We start from the raw sequence: 19,185 nt of genomic DNA, 5'->3' as shown, positions 1-19,185 counted from the left end.
CATCAACTTGCAATTATTCTACTGTCGGGACTTTTTTTTCCGAGTTACTCTTTTTGTTTTATATTAAAAATTTCATATCTTCTTAATTATATATTATTATTATAAATTTTACCTTTTTAAAAAAATTACACTAATTTTTTATTATATATTTATTTAGTAGTCGCTTGAAGCCAAGCTTTCAATAAATGAATATAATTAGTTTATTTTGACTAATAAAATTGATCAACGAATATTAATTAACCATTTAGTTTCATATGTTAATTAAATTCTTACTTTTAAGATCAATAACTCTTAAACGTAATATATATACTGAGGGAGTAGGCACTTTCTATTTTACGTGATAATAAAAATTTATTAATAAATTGAATAATTTTACTGTTCTTTGTTTATATTATTAGCCTCTTTTAAAAATATTTTTAGATTCGTATTAATTATATGGATAAAATGAATTTTTTAAATTAATTCTATCTTAATTATAGTAAGTGATTAAATAATAATATATAACAAATACTTTTATTAAAATTGTCTATTTAATATAAGACGAGATAGTATAATATGACGGAGACTAGAAAAGCGATAAGTCATTTTTTTTTGAAATTTTATTACTTTTGCCGTTTAAAAAAGAATAAACTAATTTGACTTAAAACAAAATTTAAAAAAAAGAAAGAAGTTTTTTTAATTTTATGGTTCTAAATTAAAGTTATATAAAATGTACCAAAATGTCATTTAATTTTGTGGTCTAAACATGCCATGTGAAAAACTTCAGTTAAATATTGCCAAAAAGAAAAATGATATTTTTTTAATAGATTAAAAAGAAAATTGAGTAGTTTTTTTTGAAAATTAATATATAGATAAAATGATAAATATATCAAGTCAATTACAATATTATTTTCTTAATAGGTGTACGAAGTGAAAAATATACTAATAAAAAGAGAAAGCGGAACATTGATTTTTTTTGTTACCTATCAGGTGGTTGAAACCCACATTGACGCTTCAACTAAATCTAAATCCCACTCTATAAAATTCATTCAAAAAATAATTTTTTTAATTAAAGATAAAACACTACCCGCCAATATAAACACAATAAATAAATATAAAAAAAGAACACTGCAATTGAGGCAAGAGACCATTCAAAAGGCACTCCTAAAGAGGAAGACTTGAGTGGAGTCAACACCCATTACTATGCATTTCATATTTAGCAATTGAAGTCTGTCTTGTTTGTTGGAAGAAGAATCAGAAAAAATGGCGAACGTAGCAGTGGAATTTCTGGTTGAGAACTTGATGCAGTTGCTGCGGGACAACGTAGAGCTAATTAGTGGAGTTAAAGAGGCTGCTGAGAGTCTACTTCAAGATCTAAATGATTTCAATGCTTTTCTTAAGCAAGCTGCCAAGTGTCACATCAACGAGAACGAAGTTCTCAGAGAACTTGTTAAGAAAATAAGAACAGTCGTTAACTCTGCTGAAGATGCTATTGATAAATTTGTTATTGAAGCTAAGCTACACAAGGATAAGGGTGTCACCAGAGTATTAGATCTTCCCCATTATAAAAGAGTCAGAGAGGTAGCTGGTGAGATCAAAGCTATACGAAACAAAGTCAGAGAGATCCGACAGACTGATGCCATTGGACTTCAGGCCCTTCAAGATGATGATTTATCTGCTAGAGGTTCAGAAGAAAGAAAGGTATCACATCCTAAACACTTTTTTTTTTGAAAAAAAATTGGGGAAATAAATTAGTGAGCAATCTAGTTACAAAGATCAATAAAATCGTGTCCTATTAACTTGATTTTATCTCGTATTTATGCCCTTGACTTTGAATGTGCATTACTAGACACTAAAACTAGTTTAAAATTGAATTAGTAGACACACTCGTCCTATGTGGTCAAAATACATGTACAACGCCATATAGGATAGACGTCATGTAATATGCATCAATCGACTTTATATAAGTTAATTAATCTGCTAGTTGTCAGCTGAATCCAAGTTATAGGATATGTTGATGTATAGCGCCTTTAATGAGAGTACATGTATGTATGTATGTGTCACTCTTGATAAATGTAACTCTTCTATCTGTCTATTATATTATATTGAATTTTTATCTTGGCTATATTAATCTAAAGCCTCCAGTGGTAGAGGAAGATGACGTGGTTGGATTTGACGAAGAAGCAGATATTGTAATCAACCGCCTTCTTGGAGAATCGAATCGTCTAGAAGTTGTTCCGGTTGTTGGTATGCCTGGTCTCGGCAAAACGACCCTAGCAAATAAGATTTACAAGCATCCTAAAATCGGGTATGAGTTTTTTACTCGTATTTGGGTTTATGTGTCTCAATCATACAGGAGAAGAGAATTATTTCTCAACATCATCAGCAAATTCACTCGAAATACAAAACAATATCATGGGATGTGTGAGGAGGATTTGGCTGATGAAATACAAGAATTCTTGGGAAAGGGAGGAAAATACTTGGTTGTGTTGGATGATGTATGGTCGGATGAAGCTTGGGAACGTATCAAGATAGCATTCCCAAATAACAACAAACCGAATCGAGTATTGTTGACCACTCGAGATTCCAAAGTGGCTAAACAATGCAATCCCATACCTCATGATCTAAAATTTCTGACTGAAGATGAAAGTTGGATATTACTGGAGAAGAAGGTTTTTCACAAGGACAAATGTCCTCCTGAATTGGTACCATCTGGAAAGAGCATAGCAAAAAAATGCAAGGGACTACCACTTGCGATTGTTGTTATTGCAGGAGCACTAATAGGGAAAGGCAAGACACCAAGAGAGTGGAAACAAGTGGATGATAGTGTTAGTGAACACCTCATAAATAGAGACCACCCTGAGAATTGTAACAAACTGGTGCAAATGAGTTATGATCGTTTACCTTACGACTTGAAAGCATGCTTTTTATATTGTAGTGCATTTCCTGGAGGCTTTCAAATCCCTGCGTGGAAGTTAATCCGTTTGTGGATTGCGGAAGGATTCATACAGTATAAAGGCCATTTATCTCTTGAGTGTAAAGGAGAGGACAACTTGAATGATCTCATCAATAGGAATCTAGTGATGGTAATGGAAAGAACGTCTGATGGTCAAATCAAAACATGTCGTCTTCATGACATGTTGCACGAGTTTTGCAGGCAAGAAGCTATGAAGGAAGAAAATCTTTTCCAAGAAATAAAGTTAGGATCTGAGCAATATTTTCCTGGAAAACGAGAACTATCCACCTACCGTCGCTTATGCATTCATTCCTCAGTTTTGGATTTTTTCTCTACGAAACCTTCAGCTGAACATGTCAGGTCATTCTTATCTTTTTCTTCGAAAAAGATTGAGATGCCATCTGCTGACATCCCAACCATACCCAAAGGCTTTCCGTTGCTAAGGGTTTTGGATGTAGAATCAATCAACTTCAGTCGCTTTTCCAGGGAGTTTTACCAGTTATATCATTTGAGGTATGTTGCTTTTTCATCTGACTCAATCAAGATTCTTCCTAAACTCATGGGAGAACTTTGGAACATCCAAACCATCATAATTAACACGCAACAACGCACTCTTGATATTCAAGCAAACATATGGAATATGGAACGACTAAGGCATCTGCACACTAACTCTTCCGCTAAGTTGCCTGTCCCTGTTGCTCCAAAAAATAGTAAGGTTACATTGGTAAATCAAAGCCTGCAAACTCTCTCCACCATAGCTCCCGAAAGCTGCACCGAGGAAGTGTTTGCAAGGACTCCAAACCTGAAAAAGCTGGGCATCCGTGGGAAAATATCTGTGCTTCTTGATAATAAGTCTGCTGCGTCGTTAAAAAATGTGAAGAGGCTAGAATACCTTGAAAACTTGAAGCTGATAAATGATAGTAGCATTCAAACAAGTAAGTTACGCCTTCCACCTGCATACATATTTCCAACAAAGTTGAGGAAGCTGACTTTATTAGACACTTGGTTGGAGTGGAAAGATATGTCTATATTGGGTCAGTTGGAACACCTTGAAGTCCTGAAGATGAAAGAAAATGGGTTTTCGGGAGAGTCCTGGGAGTCTACTGGTGGTTTTTGTTCCCTACTGGTGTTGTGGATTGAAAGGACAAACTTAGTTTCATGGAAAGCATCAGCTGATGATTTTCCAAGACTTAAGCATCTCGTTCTCATCTGCTGTGATAATCTTAAGGAAGTCCCCATCGCCCTAGCTGATATACGCAGTTTCCAAGTCATGATGTTGCAAAATTCCACCAAAACAGCAGCAATATCTGCACGTCAAATACAAGCCAAAAAAGACAATCAAACTCAACAAGGGACTAAAAACATTGCCTTCAAGCTTTCCATATTCCCTCCTGATCTCTGATTGTGTGCACTTCTCCTTCACAGGTCAGTTTCATATAATTAGATAGCAGAACTGACAAATCACAATCTTTTTTGACATTCAAAGTAGTACTCCCTCCATCCATTTTTTCTTGTCCATTATATTATTTCTGGATGTCCAACAATACCTGTCAAATTTACAAAATCAATGAATGTTTGTGTATTTTACCCTTGCTATTAAATACTATTCATTTTTCAATACTCATATTATTTATTGCTTTTTAATCTCTGTATCAAGTCAATAATGGACAATTATTGTTGGACAGAGGAAGTATTAGTCATCATCAAATGTTGCATAGCCCTTCCTTTGACAAGCTTTATCAGTTAGTAATGTGACACAGATTTTAAAAATTACCTACTCTTTATGTTTTTCTTCTTTTGCAATTATGTATTTCCCCTTTGGTTCGTTCCACGTTTGTTGCTGAACCTGCGGCTTGCGATAAACATGTATTAGATCACGCCTTTCTTGGCAGAGTTTCATACTACAATGTATTATATTTAGAAAATGAAAGCTGATTTTATTTATTGGTGCAGGTCCTCAATGAATCACATTGCATGAGGGCTGGTACCCTAGCTTGGATAAAGAAACAGCCTATATCTATCTAGTGTTTCATAATTCTTGAGTCAATGTCAGTTTTTCATGGTTGTTGTCTTCTTGATTGTGGCCATAGCCTGTATGTTCTTGATTTTGTGGTATGTTAATCTGTATGAACAATGTATTTTGTACTTACAATAAGAGTTGATCTATTGTGTAGTCTTTGGCTTCAGAGCTGTCACTTGTGTAATATTGTAAGAAATTATATCCATGGAGGTTCTAGGCTTGGATATTGTTTCGTTTGGAAGCTTGGAGGAAGTATTATGAAAATACTTTCTCCTATACCTTCACCCGGTCAAATTGGACGTTACTCTTAACTCTAAGCAGAGGTGGATCCAAGATTACGCCTGTGCGTTCTTATTGAGGTTTTTGTCGGGCTATTGGTAAAATATTTGTGCTTAAAAATTCAGCTTATTCATTTTTAACTATACTAAACCGCCAACCGAATTATTGAAGTTCTAAGTATTGAGTTCTATCTATGGTTATTGAAAACCTTGCATTAAGTCGTTCACGATCATAATTTAACATGAATCATATTTTAAGAAGTCTTTTATACAAACATTTTTTAATTTTTCTTTAAGACATAAGCTTCGAGTTGAGTAAAGAGTAAGAACAAAATTTATTTGTTAAAAAATTATACTGGAACTAAGTATTTCCAAGAGTTAAAATGTTCACATTTAAGCAAGAATGGAAACATTGATTTCCAATAAAACTTTTAAGCTAAGTTTTGAGTAATCATCTCAAATCAAAGAAAAGGTTGTTTCAAAAATATATGAGCTGAATATATTTTGGGAGTAGTATTGAACACTGATATCGCACGAGTTCAGATAACTCAAGTCTCCCTAAACCATGTAGTCATCATGGGTAGAAAGGATCATACTTTTTAGATGATTCCTTAGTGCTTTTTAGCATAGACTAGTGGATCCACTTAGTTAAGGTGTTCTATATGACGACAAAGTATATGACAGTTCTAGCAGCGTGGACAAGACGTTGTATCATCACTTAGGCTCATAGTGATGGTTGTCCATTAGAGAAACTCCCACAACAATATTTTGTATTTTCATATACAAACAAAGTTTATTTTATATCCTTGTAATAAACTAAGTATATTGTATTCTTCATTACATTGAGTTACTATCTACAATTTTACATCTTTCCATATATATTGCATTTTTTACTATTGTTTTATCCTTGAGTATCATGAGTTCAACCTTTCGAGTTGAGTATCTTGAGTTGATCTGTGTTTCATTGTGTCGGGTACCTTATTGTTGAGTTTCACTGAGTTGAGAACCTTATTACTGTGTTTAGGGGTGTACAAGTCAAATTGTAAAGTCAAACCGAACTGATGAACCAAATCAAATCGGAAAAAAAAAATTGACTTATGATTTGGTTTGATAGGTTTGGTGGTTGAAAAAAAAAATCAACCACTCTTGGTTTGGTTTGATATTAGAAGGAAAAAAAATCAAAGCGCACCCAAACCACACACACACACATAATTAAAATTTTATTTGTAGATAAAAGATATTATTTACATATAATCTACTTTGTTGATATATTCTTAGTTAGTTTAAAATTTTCAGTTTTATATATTTTATTTCAAATTTGGGCTTGTAAAATTTTATAAATATTATATATATATTATTTAATTTTATTTATAGCTAAAACTATTATTTTTAATTTACTATGTTAATATATATTGTTAGTTAGTATATAGTTTTCAATGACTCTCTCTCTCTCTCTCTCTCTCTCTATATATATATATATATATATATATAGTTAAAAAATACTCCTTCCGTTCCAAAAAAAATGACCTAGTTTGACTTGGAACGGAGTTAATGAAAAGAAAGAAGACTTTTTAATCTTGTGGTTCTAAATTAAAGTTATGTGAAATGTATCAAAATGCCCTTTAATCTTGTGGTCTTAAACTTGTCACGTGGAAAGTTAAAGTTAAAGTGTTGTTAAAAAAGGAAAGGGGCCATTCTTTTTTAAACAAACTAAAAAGAAAATAGGGACATTCTTTTTTGAAACGGAGGGAGTATTATTTATGATCTGGTTTGTTAATATATTTTTAATTTGTTTATAGTTTACAATGTTTATATATTTTATTTCAAATTTGGACTTGTAAAAATTGTAAATATTTTATTTGTATTAAGATCCGAAGTTACATTAATTTGTTATAGTTTTTCAAATTCGAAGGTTATAATATACTTTGTAAATATTTTTTGTATTCAGTTTGTCTCTAGCCTTTAATCTTATTAATTTAACATAATGAACGATTTCAAAAAAAATATTTTGTACTCGTGTGAATTTTACAATCTTTTCGAAAAATTCTATTCACTTTTTTAAGTTTAGTTTATCATACAAGAAAGTAAAATAACATTTGATTGATTTTTCAAATACAATATAGTTGTAAAAAATCAAAAAAATTGAAAAAAACGACTTTATATGGTTTGATTTTATTTTTAGATTTAAGAAATCGACATAATTGGTTTATATTTTAATGAAAAACCAAAACGAAATGACCTATGTACACCCTTAACTATGTTGAGTATCTTATCCTTAAGTACTTCTGAGCTGAGTAAGTTTAAGTATTGAGTATCATTGAGTATTTTTTTAGTTGAGTAAGTTTGAAAAGAGGCAAGTATGTTTCTTTTTTTATCAACTCAAGCTTATGTTTGTGTTTTAGAATTTCCCTAAAATGCTCGTACATTCCATGTACTGAGCCATTTGACCTCCATCCTTTCATGATGCAGATTCATATGATTAAGATCATTAATAGGAGATTTGTTGATATCACATGGAGTTCGAGTTAGCTATGGTGAGCCTCCTTCATTTACTTTTCAGTTTTGTCAAGATGTCATCGAGTTTTGTTCCGACTTCCATCTTTGTCATTTAGAGGCTTCATAGATAGAAAGTAAAGTTTGAGAAGTTTGTTTCATTTATCTTATTAAATGTATGAAAGAGTTGAGTTGCTTATTGTTGATTACTTGAATATTCTATTTTATTCAAAGCTACTCATTTGAGTTAAAAATTTGTAAGTTTCATAAATTTTATTCTGTTTTAAGCTCTGTATGCTTAAGTTAGTCTTCCACTTGTAGTCAGCCATGATGAGGGTTCGCTTGAGGACCAACAATGATTCTCGAGTGTCGACCACCTTCAGGGCGTAGGTTCGGGTCGTGACACTTATGAATCCTTTTTTGTGAGAAAAACTCTTTCACAATAATGATTTGAGTAATGTGTGAGAAATCATTTCGCAACAACAACATTGATACTTTACTTTCAAAGTAACCTTAAATCATTTATATTAATTTTGGAAAAAAGTCGGAAAAGTATTCCAACTTTGGTCGAATTTGTTGTGACGATAATAAACTTTCATGAGGACCTATTACCTCCCTAGACTATTTAATATCGTATTTTGAATATATATATTTGCCCACGTGGACATAAAAATAATGCAAAATTATAAATAGTAATGTGTCCATGTGGACACATATATACCTTTAAAATACATTATCAAATAGTTCAAGACGTAAAAAATACAGTATTAATAGTTAAGGAGGTAATAGATTCTCATGAAAGTTTAGTATCACAACAACAAACTCGATCAAAGTTGAGGTATTTTTCAGACCCTTATCCCTATTAATTTCATAAAACAACATGCATATCTTTATAAATTCATTTTTATAGTTCATAAGTTTCTTTATATGATCATAATCTAGAATTGATGGATCATGCATGGGTTCATGTGGATCTAACTTTAAAACATGTGATTACTTCAATTCATGCATAAAAAGATCGAAAACAATCAATTAAATCATAATTGAAAAGAACTCATGAATATTGAATAAAATCCTAATTTTGATTGGAGATTCTGAGTTATAAAATTGGAGAATTTAGGAACTCTATGGAGGAAAGGACTCCATAGGTGAACACTAACATACCTTAGCAATCAAAAGTGAATTGGAGCTCTGCAAGCCAAACCCTGCCTTTCTCCTTCCTTAGTTCTCGAGGGAAGTGATCTTGGAGGGAATTTAGAGATGTTAGAAGAATGATATAGAATGACTAGTTTTTAGGCTTAAAAGACTTATATCAGACTTAGAATTAGGATCAAATTAAAGTACCCATTTTAGGCATTAATCAATTAGGAAGACTTAAAAGCCCTTGAAAATAACAATCGACCCATCCTACATTTGAACCTATGGTCTGTAGGTCTTTCAACGGACTGTCCTGGTCAACCATAGAAATGATCAGAGTCTATTAATTTTGACCAACTTTAGACGGAATCCATGCACGAATCGTAGGTCTTCCTACGGTCCGTACATGTCAACCGTAGAAATTAACTTTAAGTTTTAAAACTTCACTAAGTCTTAGGGTCACTTACGAGACCTATCAACAACTCGTAGATGGGATGACGGGTCGTCCTAGTGAACCGTTTGAAGAAATTAATTTCTCCATTCCTTTGATTGTCACCGACAATCTGCAGAAGCTTCTACTATCCATAGATGAAAATCGTATACACAACATGAAACCCAAAAATTTTATTTTCTCCTTTTCCAAATTCTGAGGTGTTATAAACTTACAATACTTTTATTATTAAGAAAATAAACAAAATTAAAACTTTCATTAATTCCAAAGATAAATTTAAATCATCAATAATATTTTTTCAAAAGATTACTATAATTATTATTTGAGAAAGCTGATAACAGAAAAAATGATAATAATCGAGATAATCTTTAAATTAATATATCATCTATCACCACATCACTAGTCATTCTCATTTTTCAACTAATATTTACATTGTCTGTTCTTTATATATTTCAAAGAACGAAACGATAAGAGGTATACGAGTCTGACAAAAAATCGATAACATAATGCTATAAAATCTCTATCATATTAGTCTTAGGCATGATTATCTAAAAAGTTATTTACGGTGGTGTCATTTTCTATGAGAGTTGTTTTATTTGTATATTATTTATAAGAAATCACCTGAAAAATATAGCATATAAAAATCATTACATCAATAATAATAATAATAATAATAATAATAATAATAATAATAATAAATAGCAAAAATTATTTTAAAACAATAACAATCAAAATAAACGCCAAAGGTATGTTTTTTACCTCTAGGATCGGACCTATGTTTTTACCATTTTACGTATGAGACTTACAACCTAAATTCTAGAAGTCGCATCTTCACTTTTCATTCTGAAATATTTTTCATACTCTCCACCCCCGAAACTTTTCCCGAAAACGGCTTTAAAAACACTTAGAATCCACTGTGTAATTGACAATTTGGCTACGTGGAAAATTTTGAAGTAAAATGGAAGAAGAAGAATTAAGAAGAGCTGCATTTGGCATTGCAACTTGCAAGTTTTTCATCTAATTTTGGACTTAATTATTTTGTTTCTGACTTTTTCATATACCTATTGTCATTATTATTATTCCATAAACACAATTTTAGATATACATACTAATAATAATAGTATTAAATAATATTAGTATTTACTGTGTACTAATCCTAGTCCTATTAGGATTAGTACTCCTTAATCCTAGTCCTATTAGGATTAGTACTCCTTCCTATATCTCCTATATATATCTCCCATGTATTCCCTTATTAGGTTAACACTTCAATACAATCAATATTCCTTCATGGTATCAAGAGCCAGAAAATCTAGATCTTCTTTTCTCTAGGTTTTTTCTTTCTTTAGGGCACCGATCGTTCCCTCTCTTCTCTTGGGCGGCGGTAGCCATGACAACCGAGGTGGATCCTCTCGATTCACTTCCTTCTGGCGTTAAACTCCTTCTCAGGCATCTTCATGCCCTAATTCCCGAAAAATTATCAGACATAAATTACCCTACATGGAAAATCACCGTTCTTACAGCCCTTGAGGCCAATTACCTTCTCAAATACGTCGATGGAAGCACAGAACCGCCGCCGGCAGTCATCACCGCCACGGACAAATCAGAAAAAACCAATCCGGCCCATGCCGCCTGGAAAGCCGTGGATGGCCAGATCCGATCATGTTTGATTGCGGTCATCTCTCCCACGGTTCAGAAACACGTCCGATCCTACACAACTGCTTCAGCCCTGTGGACGGCCCTCGCAACACGCTATGCATCAATTTCCCACTCTCATATTTTTCAATTGCGTGATCGTCTCCACACAATTACCAAAGGCACGAAAACTATGGCGGAGTATTTAGACGAGGTCTCCACCATCATCACAGCCCTCGACACCGTGAACGAAATCATTCCCGAAAAAGATCTCGTCATGTGCGTCGTTCGGGGGCTCCCATCAGCTTACTCCTCCATTAATCAGGCGGTTCGCATCAGTCCAACGCCCGTTGACCTGGCTACTCTCTCCTCGTGGCTAAAAAGTGAAGAAATCAACGTGGATCTGGAGAGCAAACTTCTTCTCCGAGAAGCCGCTGTTATGGAGCCGGCCACCGCCCTCACCGCAAGCCAGAACTATCGCGGGGGGCGTGGTGGCGGCCGGCAGGGGAGCCGCGACGGCTACGGCAGAAACAGCGGAGGCCGCGGGCGCGGCGGTCGGCAGGGCAGTCGTCCGCCGTACGACGGTCAGCAGCACGGCAGCAACAACAGCCTGCACTCCTTCGGCAGCGGCGGGCAGTCATCTTCCAGCGGCGGGCAGGGCACTTACGAGCGGGATCGTCCAACTTGTCAAATCTGTCAGAAAACAGGACACACCGCTGTTCGTTGCTGGTTTCGGTATGAGGAGAGCCGAAATAGTGATAACCGTGCCAATTATGCATCTCAAGCCGGCCCTTCCTCTGAATGGCTGTTGGATACTGGGGCCAACATGCACGTTACTTCTGATCTATCCAAGCTTAACGCTCCAAATCCATATCATGGCTCCAATGGTATTACTGTTGGCAACGGTGAGTCCCTTAATATTTCTCACACTGGCACGGGTACCATTAAAACCCCCACCGCTATCTTTCACCTAGGTAACCTTACCCACGTCCCTTCTATTAAATCCAATCTCCTTTCAGTTCACCAATTCACAAAAGACAATAATTGCTCACTCTTGTTCACCTCTAATGATTTTCAGATCCTAGACAATACTACCAAGAGGGTGATTTTTCAGGGCCCCTGTGAGCATGGTCTGTACGTTCTTCCTGGCACAAGTTCGTCTGCCCACCCAGTTTCAGAAAGCGTTCCTGTGGCTCCGGTGGCTCTTTCGGCTGATGGCCACAGTCTGTTGTGGCACAGTCGTCTGGGTCACCCGTCTACTCAAATAATAAATTCTTTAATGTCTCAATTAGGTTTTTCTTCCATTCATGTAAACAATTGTGACTCCTGTTCAATTGCTAAATCTCATAAATTACCTTTTACTTTATCTGAGAAGCGTACAACTGCACCTTTTCAACTTATTCATTCTGACCTATGGGGTCCTACTGCTGTTCCTTCATTTGCTGGTTTTCGCTATTATATTTGTTTTGTGGATGATTTTACAAAATACACTTGGTTGTACCCACTAAAACACAAATCACAGGCATACACCACCTTTGTCACTTTTGAAAAAATGGTCAAAACACAATTCAATTCTCATGTTAAACTTTTTCGAAGTGACAATGGAAAGGAATATGTCAATAACATCTTTGGCCAGTTTCTGCAATCCCTGGGAATTATACATCAAACCTCCTGTCCATACACTCCCGAACAGAATGGGGTGGCTGAGCGTAAGCATCGCCATCTCATTGAAACGGTGGTTACTCTTCTACATCAATCTCATCTCCCTGTCTCCTTTTGGGTAGAAGCTCTAGCCACCGCAAACTACCTCATTAACAGAATGCCCAGTCACACTCTCTCCAACAAATCACCCTATCAACTCCTTTACCAAGAACTTCCCAATTATACCAACCTCCGCGTCTTTGGGTGTCTTGCCTACCCTTGGCTACGCCCTCATATTACTCACAAATTACAACCCCGATCCCGTCCTTGTATTTTTTTGGGCTATCATCCTACCTCCAAGGGTTATCGCTGTCTTGACCCACAAACTCATAAAGTCTACATATCTCGTCATGTCAAATTTGTCGAAAATGAGTTTCCCTACGAGTCTATTTCCTCCTCCACAAATACATCATTCATTGGCGTCCTTCCCCTTTTTCCAACATACTCACAGGGTCCCTCACCACCTTCCCCCACACCTCCACCCACTACCCAACCACCCCTCATCACCCCTTCGACCGTCACCCACAATACACCCGCAACCACCACCCACACTCACAACCAACCCGAACCACCCCATACCCACAACATCTCCAGCCCGATCCGTTTTGGGTCCTTCCCGGCCACCCCCGAATCACCACCGCCCGTGCCACCCCCCAATACTCATCCCATGTTAACCCGTGGCAAAGCCGGTATCTTTAAACCCAAAACCTTTCAGGCTACCATACTACCAAATACACCCCTTCCCGATAGTGAACCAACAACCTACTCTGTTGCCTCAAAAAATGCTTATTGGCGTCATGCTATGGATGACGAGTTTAAGGCTTTGACTGATCAGAAAACTTGGGTTCTTGTACCTAAGCCCCATGGGCGGCACCCAGTGGGCTGTAAATGGGTGTACAAAATTAAACACAATGCGGATGGCAGTATTTCCAGGTACAAGGCTCGTTTGGTTGCTAAAGGCTACAATCAGGAGTATGGGCTTGATTACTCCGAGACATTCAGTCCTGTTATTCGGCAGGAAACCATTCGCCTGGTACTGTCACTCGCCGTTCACATACCTATTGTCATTATTATTTTTCCATAAACACATTAACATATCTTTTGACCTAGAAAAAAGCTAAGAGCTGAATTTCTATTGTGACGAAATTCAATCATCACCTATTGTATATGTTGAGCCAAAAATTCTTACCTAATATAATCCAATCATCAACTATTGTGATAAATGACCATTCGTCCACCTTTACTTGCAAATGAAGTACAATTTCCTTGTTGGAACTATTCAAATTTACAGGACCATGAAAAGACACATAATTGTCTGTTGATGATTTAAAACAGGTTGACTTTATACCTGTTTTCCTGGGACAGAATATTAATCATGCAATCAATGAGGCCTATAAGCACAAGTATAGTCATTTGCTATCGAAACATCGAGAGTTCATACTTAAAATTTGAGATTGTTTAGTTGGCCGGAATTGAAAAACTCCATATTCATCCATTAAATAAAAGCTTCTTCAAATTTTAATTTTAAAATTCGATATCCCGCAAACATGAATCGTTTCAAGGGAATAATATATCAAAAGACATCGCAAGGAACTCATATCTAAAATTTGGAATTGTTAGAAGGGATGTGTGTTGATCGAGATTTCTTTTTTTTTTCTGGGGGATGGGGAGTCCGAGCAAATGCATATGTATATACATATGTGATACACTGTTATAGACTATATATGCAATATACACTATTTATACAATATAGATTAATTACATATACATACAACCGTTTTTTGTTGTCTGTACAGCTATCTACAAGATCCTTTTATCTTTTACTTGTATAGGTGTTTATTTTTTTAAAACAAAATGTGGAGTCTTTTAAGAGAATAACAAAAACCTGTATTTCAAAAGCTAATAATATAGTGTTTTTTTTCCAAAAAGATCTTTTTGAAAAATTTGGCCAAAATACTCCAAAATAAACGATCGACCAAACATACTATGGTTATAATATGAAAACAACACCACAATTGTGGTATAAATAATATTGGGATTGTTAAGCCTGAAAAAGTGTCAAATGAAATAATCCTGTATATTATCCCACAAACCAAACAATCCTTATATAATCATGTACTGATATTACATATCATCAACGGAGGTTTTAAATTGTTTCAATTACCCTTACTTAAACAAGTTATCGGTGTTGAGATTCAAACAATTCATTATTGGCATAAAAGAATTATATAAATGTAGAAAACTGCAAATCCTGAACTGCCAGGGGACTTGTGACAGTTGGATTACATTAACTCACACGAAAATAGTTTAATTGCCGCTAAATAACACTCACTTTGTACACTTTGTGATGAATCTGATAATCGTTTTTCTTTGTTAGTTTTGCCTGAAGATGAATTCTGAGCAAACTCTGAGAGCCCTTGACGCAAAGCCTCAAGATTTACCCCATTGTCCACCAATATGCTAGTAGTCACACCCATCTTTGAAACCTACCAAGAATAAAACAACCATGTGAGTCTCCGAATTGCATGGCAGTACTACAAAAAATATTTCAGGCTACAGGTAGGAAATAATAGATCAAAAGGTCAACTAATAACACGAGTGATATGGTTTTTCTCTTTTTTTTTGTAGGAGCAAATTCACAATGAAGATATTTTACCACCGATCCTCATCATCAAAATGATGGAATTAATGCATCAATGTTTAGTCTTTCGAAATTGTCTCTTAGTTTTTCAAGAAGTCTCTTTAGAATTTCGTAGTACATGTATCTAGTAAATTGTGATAAATGTATTTAGTTATTTGTGCAAGACTTTTGGTTTTCTGTTTTGAGTAGTATATATAGTGATGTAGTTGATGATTGTAATCATCTCAAGTGGCAATAAGTAGCCTATAATAAACTTGAGGATTTTTTAAAGATATTATTTTTCCTTCCATATTTCCTACAAATTGGGATCAAGAGCAGGTTTTCGTTCTTAATATGGGGTTAGGTGAAGAAAAAAATATGGCATCCAAAACAAATGAAGGTGCTGATTCTTCAGTTGTTCTTACTCCATTTTTTGATGGAACTGATTTTGAATACTCGAAGATAAGAATGATAACAAATTTGAAAGCTGAAAGTTTGTGGATTATTTTTGTAAATGGCTTTGAAGATCCAGAAACGATGGTGATCTTACAACAGCAGAGATGAAAAATCTTGAGGCTAAGTATCGTCAAGATGCAAAAGCCTTGAGAAAAATCCAAATGGAGTCTCAAGAGCATATTTTGCGAAAATTGCTACTTGTGAGACTACAAAGGAAGCTTGGGATTTTCTGGAAACTGAGGTGTATGGTGACGAAATGGTACGCATTATAAATCTTCAAACTCTTAGAAGAGAGTTTCAAAATTTAAAGATGATAGAATCCGAAAAAATTGATGAATATTGCACAAGAGTCATGAATATTGTTAATGAAATGAAAAATCATAGTGATACAATTTTTGACCAACAAGTTGTGGAAAAGATTCTAATTAGTGTCACAGAAAAGTATGAGTACATAGTTGCTATCACTGAGGAGACGAAAGATCTTTTTAAGCTTTCCATCAAAGAGCTAGTTGGATCATTTCTTGCACACGAGAAGCGAAGATTTTTTTGTGAAGATCAACCGAAAGAGACTACTTTCCAGTCTAAAACAAATGAGAATTCTCAAAATTTCTCAAAAAATCATCAGAAGAAAAATCACAAGCCAAAAAAGAAGCAGCATCATGATGGTTCTTTTAAGAAGGTTGAAGAAAAAGGTGAGAAAAAATCTAGTCTTTTTTGTAAAGTTCGCAAAAAGACTAATCACAATGCAGAAAAATGTTGGCACAAAGGCAAGCCCCAATGTAACTTTTATAAAAAGTTTGGCCGCGTTGAAAAGGATTGTTGGCACAAGAAACGGGAGCAAGCAAAGTTTTGTGAAAAACAGGAGGAAGAAAGGGAAGAAAACCTTTTCTTTGCTTCTAAATCTGATGCTTCAACAAAAAGCAATGAATGGTATGTTGATAGTGGTTGTAGTAATCACATGACTAGAGTTGAGAAGGCTGTCCTCTCAATTAATAATAGCATCGCTACTAAAGTAAAGATGGGGAATGGAGCCTTAGTTGATGCGAAAGGTAAAGGTACTTTCGATCAACATGAAAGGATGCGGTAAGCAAATTCATGATGTTCTTTATGTTCCTGACTTGGAAGAAAATTTGCTTAGTGTTGGTCAAATCATGGAAAATGGTTATTCTCTTGTGTTTAGAGATATTTATTGCACGATTTATGATAAAATTGAGCCAAATCAAGTCATTGTTGAAGTAAAGATGATAAAAAGAAACTTCCCTTTGCAATTTCATTACAATGCATTAAAAATGAAATTGTAGATGATTCATGGCTTTGGCACAAAAGATTTTGTCACTTGAATTTTCATGGTTTAAAGCTTCTCAAACAAAAAGACATGGTGCAAGGCCTTTCGGAGATACATACTGAGGTGGATACATGTGAAAGTTGTATAATGGGAAAGCAACACATGAAGTCTTTTCCAAAAGGGGTGTCTTGGAGAGAAAGTGTACTTTTGGAACTAATTCATATCGACATTTGTGACCAATGAAGACTCAATCTCTTGGAAGTCAAAGGTATTTTCTAATCTTTATTGATGATTTCTCAAGAATGACTTGGGTTTATTTCTTGAAAGAAAAGTCAGAAGCATTTGCTACATTCAAGAAATTTAAAGCCCTTGTTGAGAAGCAAAAAGGTTGCAGCATCAAAATCATTCGCAGTGATCGAGGAGGTGAGTACACAAGTCGAGAATTTGAAGAAAATTGCAAAAATGAAGGCATTCAGAAGCAACTTACAGCAGGGTATACTCTTCAACAAAATGGTGTATTTGAAAGAAGAAATAGAACAATTGTTGAAATGGTCAGAACTATGATGAATGAGAAAGGGCTGCCAAAATATTGGGCAGAAGCAGTGCATACAGCAGTTCACATCGTTAACAGGTGTTCAACAAAGGCACTAAAGGACAAGACACCAGTTGAAGCTTGGAGTGGAATTAAACCTTCTGTAAGTCATTTTAAAATTTTTGGGTGTATTTGTTATGCTCATGTACCTGTTGAGAAAAGAACAAAATTGGATGAAAAAAGTAAAAAATGTGTCTTTCTTGGTTATAGTGATGTGACAAAAGGATATAGGCTTCTCGATGTCAAAACTAACAAATTTGTTGTTAGTAGAGATGTCATTTTTGATGAAAAAACAACATGGAATTGGGAGGATAAAAAGATAGAGAATACAGCTATCATGTCTTCAAATGAAGAAGAGTATGAGAAAGATGAAGATGTCTCTCAAGGGGAGAAATCCCAGATTCAGAATGAAGAACCGCCTCCAAGAGGAACAAAAATGTTGAGTGACATTTATCAAAGATGTAATTTTGCCGGTGTTGAGCCAGAAAATTATGAAGAAGCAATAAAGCATGATGTTTGGAAGAAAGCCATGGAAGAATAAATTCGAATGATTGAAAAAAATAATACTTGGGAGCTTGTTGCTATTCCTAGAGAAAGAGAAGTTGTAAGTCTAAAATGGATTTACAAAATCAAACTCAATCAGGAAGGAGATATTCAAAAGCACAAAGCAAGGTTGGTTGTTAGAGGCTTCACGCAAAAACCAGGTATTGATTTTTATACTTTCTCTCCAGTTGCTCGTCTTGAGACAATTAGAGCTGTAATTGATGTTGCTGCACAAAAGAAATGAAGATATTTCAACTTGATGTTAAATCAACATTTCTGAATGGAAAACTTGATGAAGAGATTTATGTTGAGCAACCTCAAGGATTTTTTGTTCAAGGGAGAGAAGAAAATGTGTATAGGCTAAAAAAAGTTCTTTACAGGATGAAGCAAGCTCCAAGAGCCTGGTACAATGAAATTGATACATACTTTTTAAAAATTAATTTTCATTAAAGTAAAAGCGAATCCACTTTGTATGTGAAGAAAGAACATGACAGCATTATCATTGTTTGTCTCTATGTGGATGGTTTGCTCTTTACAGAAAATGATGTAAAGATGATGCAAAATTACAAACAAGATATGATGCAAGCTTATGAAATGAGTGATCTTGGGTTTGCTAAATTATTTCTTGGGCATCGAAGTTTCTCAAGTGAAAGAAGGGATTTTCATTTTTCAAAAGAAGTATACTAAAAGTATTCTTCAAAAATTCAAAATGATGGATTGCAGGTCTGTGGCCATACCATATGTCACGACCCAAAACGGGCCGCGACTGGCACCCACACTTAACCTACTATGTGAGCGAACCAACCAATCTAAACCCCAACATTTCAACTATAAATAACAAAATATAATGCGGAAGACTTTAACTCATTAATGAAATTCGATTAAATAACTTATAAAAACTCAATACTATTTATTCCCAAAACCTGGATGTCATCACCACAAGAACATCTATCCTCAAATTACTAATCTAAGAGTATCTAAGAAGCTAAAATAAGTAAAAATCTAGTCCATGCCGGAATCTCAAGGCATCAAGACATGAAGA

General features: G+C 34.9%; 1 protein-coding gene across 1 annotated transcript; it reads left to right on the top strand.

Annotated features, from left to right (window-relative positions):
• Positions 1–1,103: 1,103 nt before the first annotated feature.
• On the top strand, positions 1,104–5,179 carry LOC107002488 (putative late blight resistance protein homolog R1A-3). Its single transcript, XM_015200534.2, has 3 exons — positions 1,104–1,680; positions 2,118–4,360; positions 4,889–5,179. Exons 1-2 carry the CDS (start codon positions 1,243–1,245, stop codon positions 4,335–4,337), a joined length of 2,658 nt encoding a protein of 885 aa, XP_015056020.1. The 5' UTR covers positions 1,104–1,242; the 3' UTR covers positions 4,338–4,360; positions 4,889–5,179.
• The last annotated feature ends 14,006 nt before the right edge of the window (positions 5,180–19,185 follow it).

Source organism: Solanum pennellii, chromosome 10, assembly GCF_001406875.1.
Source record: "Solanum pennellii chromosome 10, SPENNV200".
NCBI classification, from domain to species: domain Eukaryota; kingdom Viridiplantae; phylum Streptophyta; class Magnoliopsida; order Solanales; family Solanaceae; genus Solanum; species Solanum pennellii.
The sequence above is the reverse complement of the archived record's forward strand: the minus strand, read 5'-3'. Positions and strand labels throughout refer to the sequence as shown.

Bases quoted from the DNA above. Each gene is read 5' to 3' on its own strand.
- LOC107002488 (XM_015200534.2), top strand. From the start codon at position 1,243: ATGGCGAACGTAGCAGTGGAATTTCTGGTTGAGAACTTGATGCAGTTG. The intron at 1,681-2,117 runs GTATCACATCCT...ATTAATCTAAAG, and splicing joins GAGGTTCAGAAGAAAGAAAG to CCTCCAGTGGTAGAGGAAGA.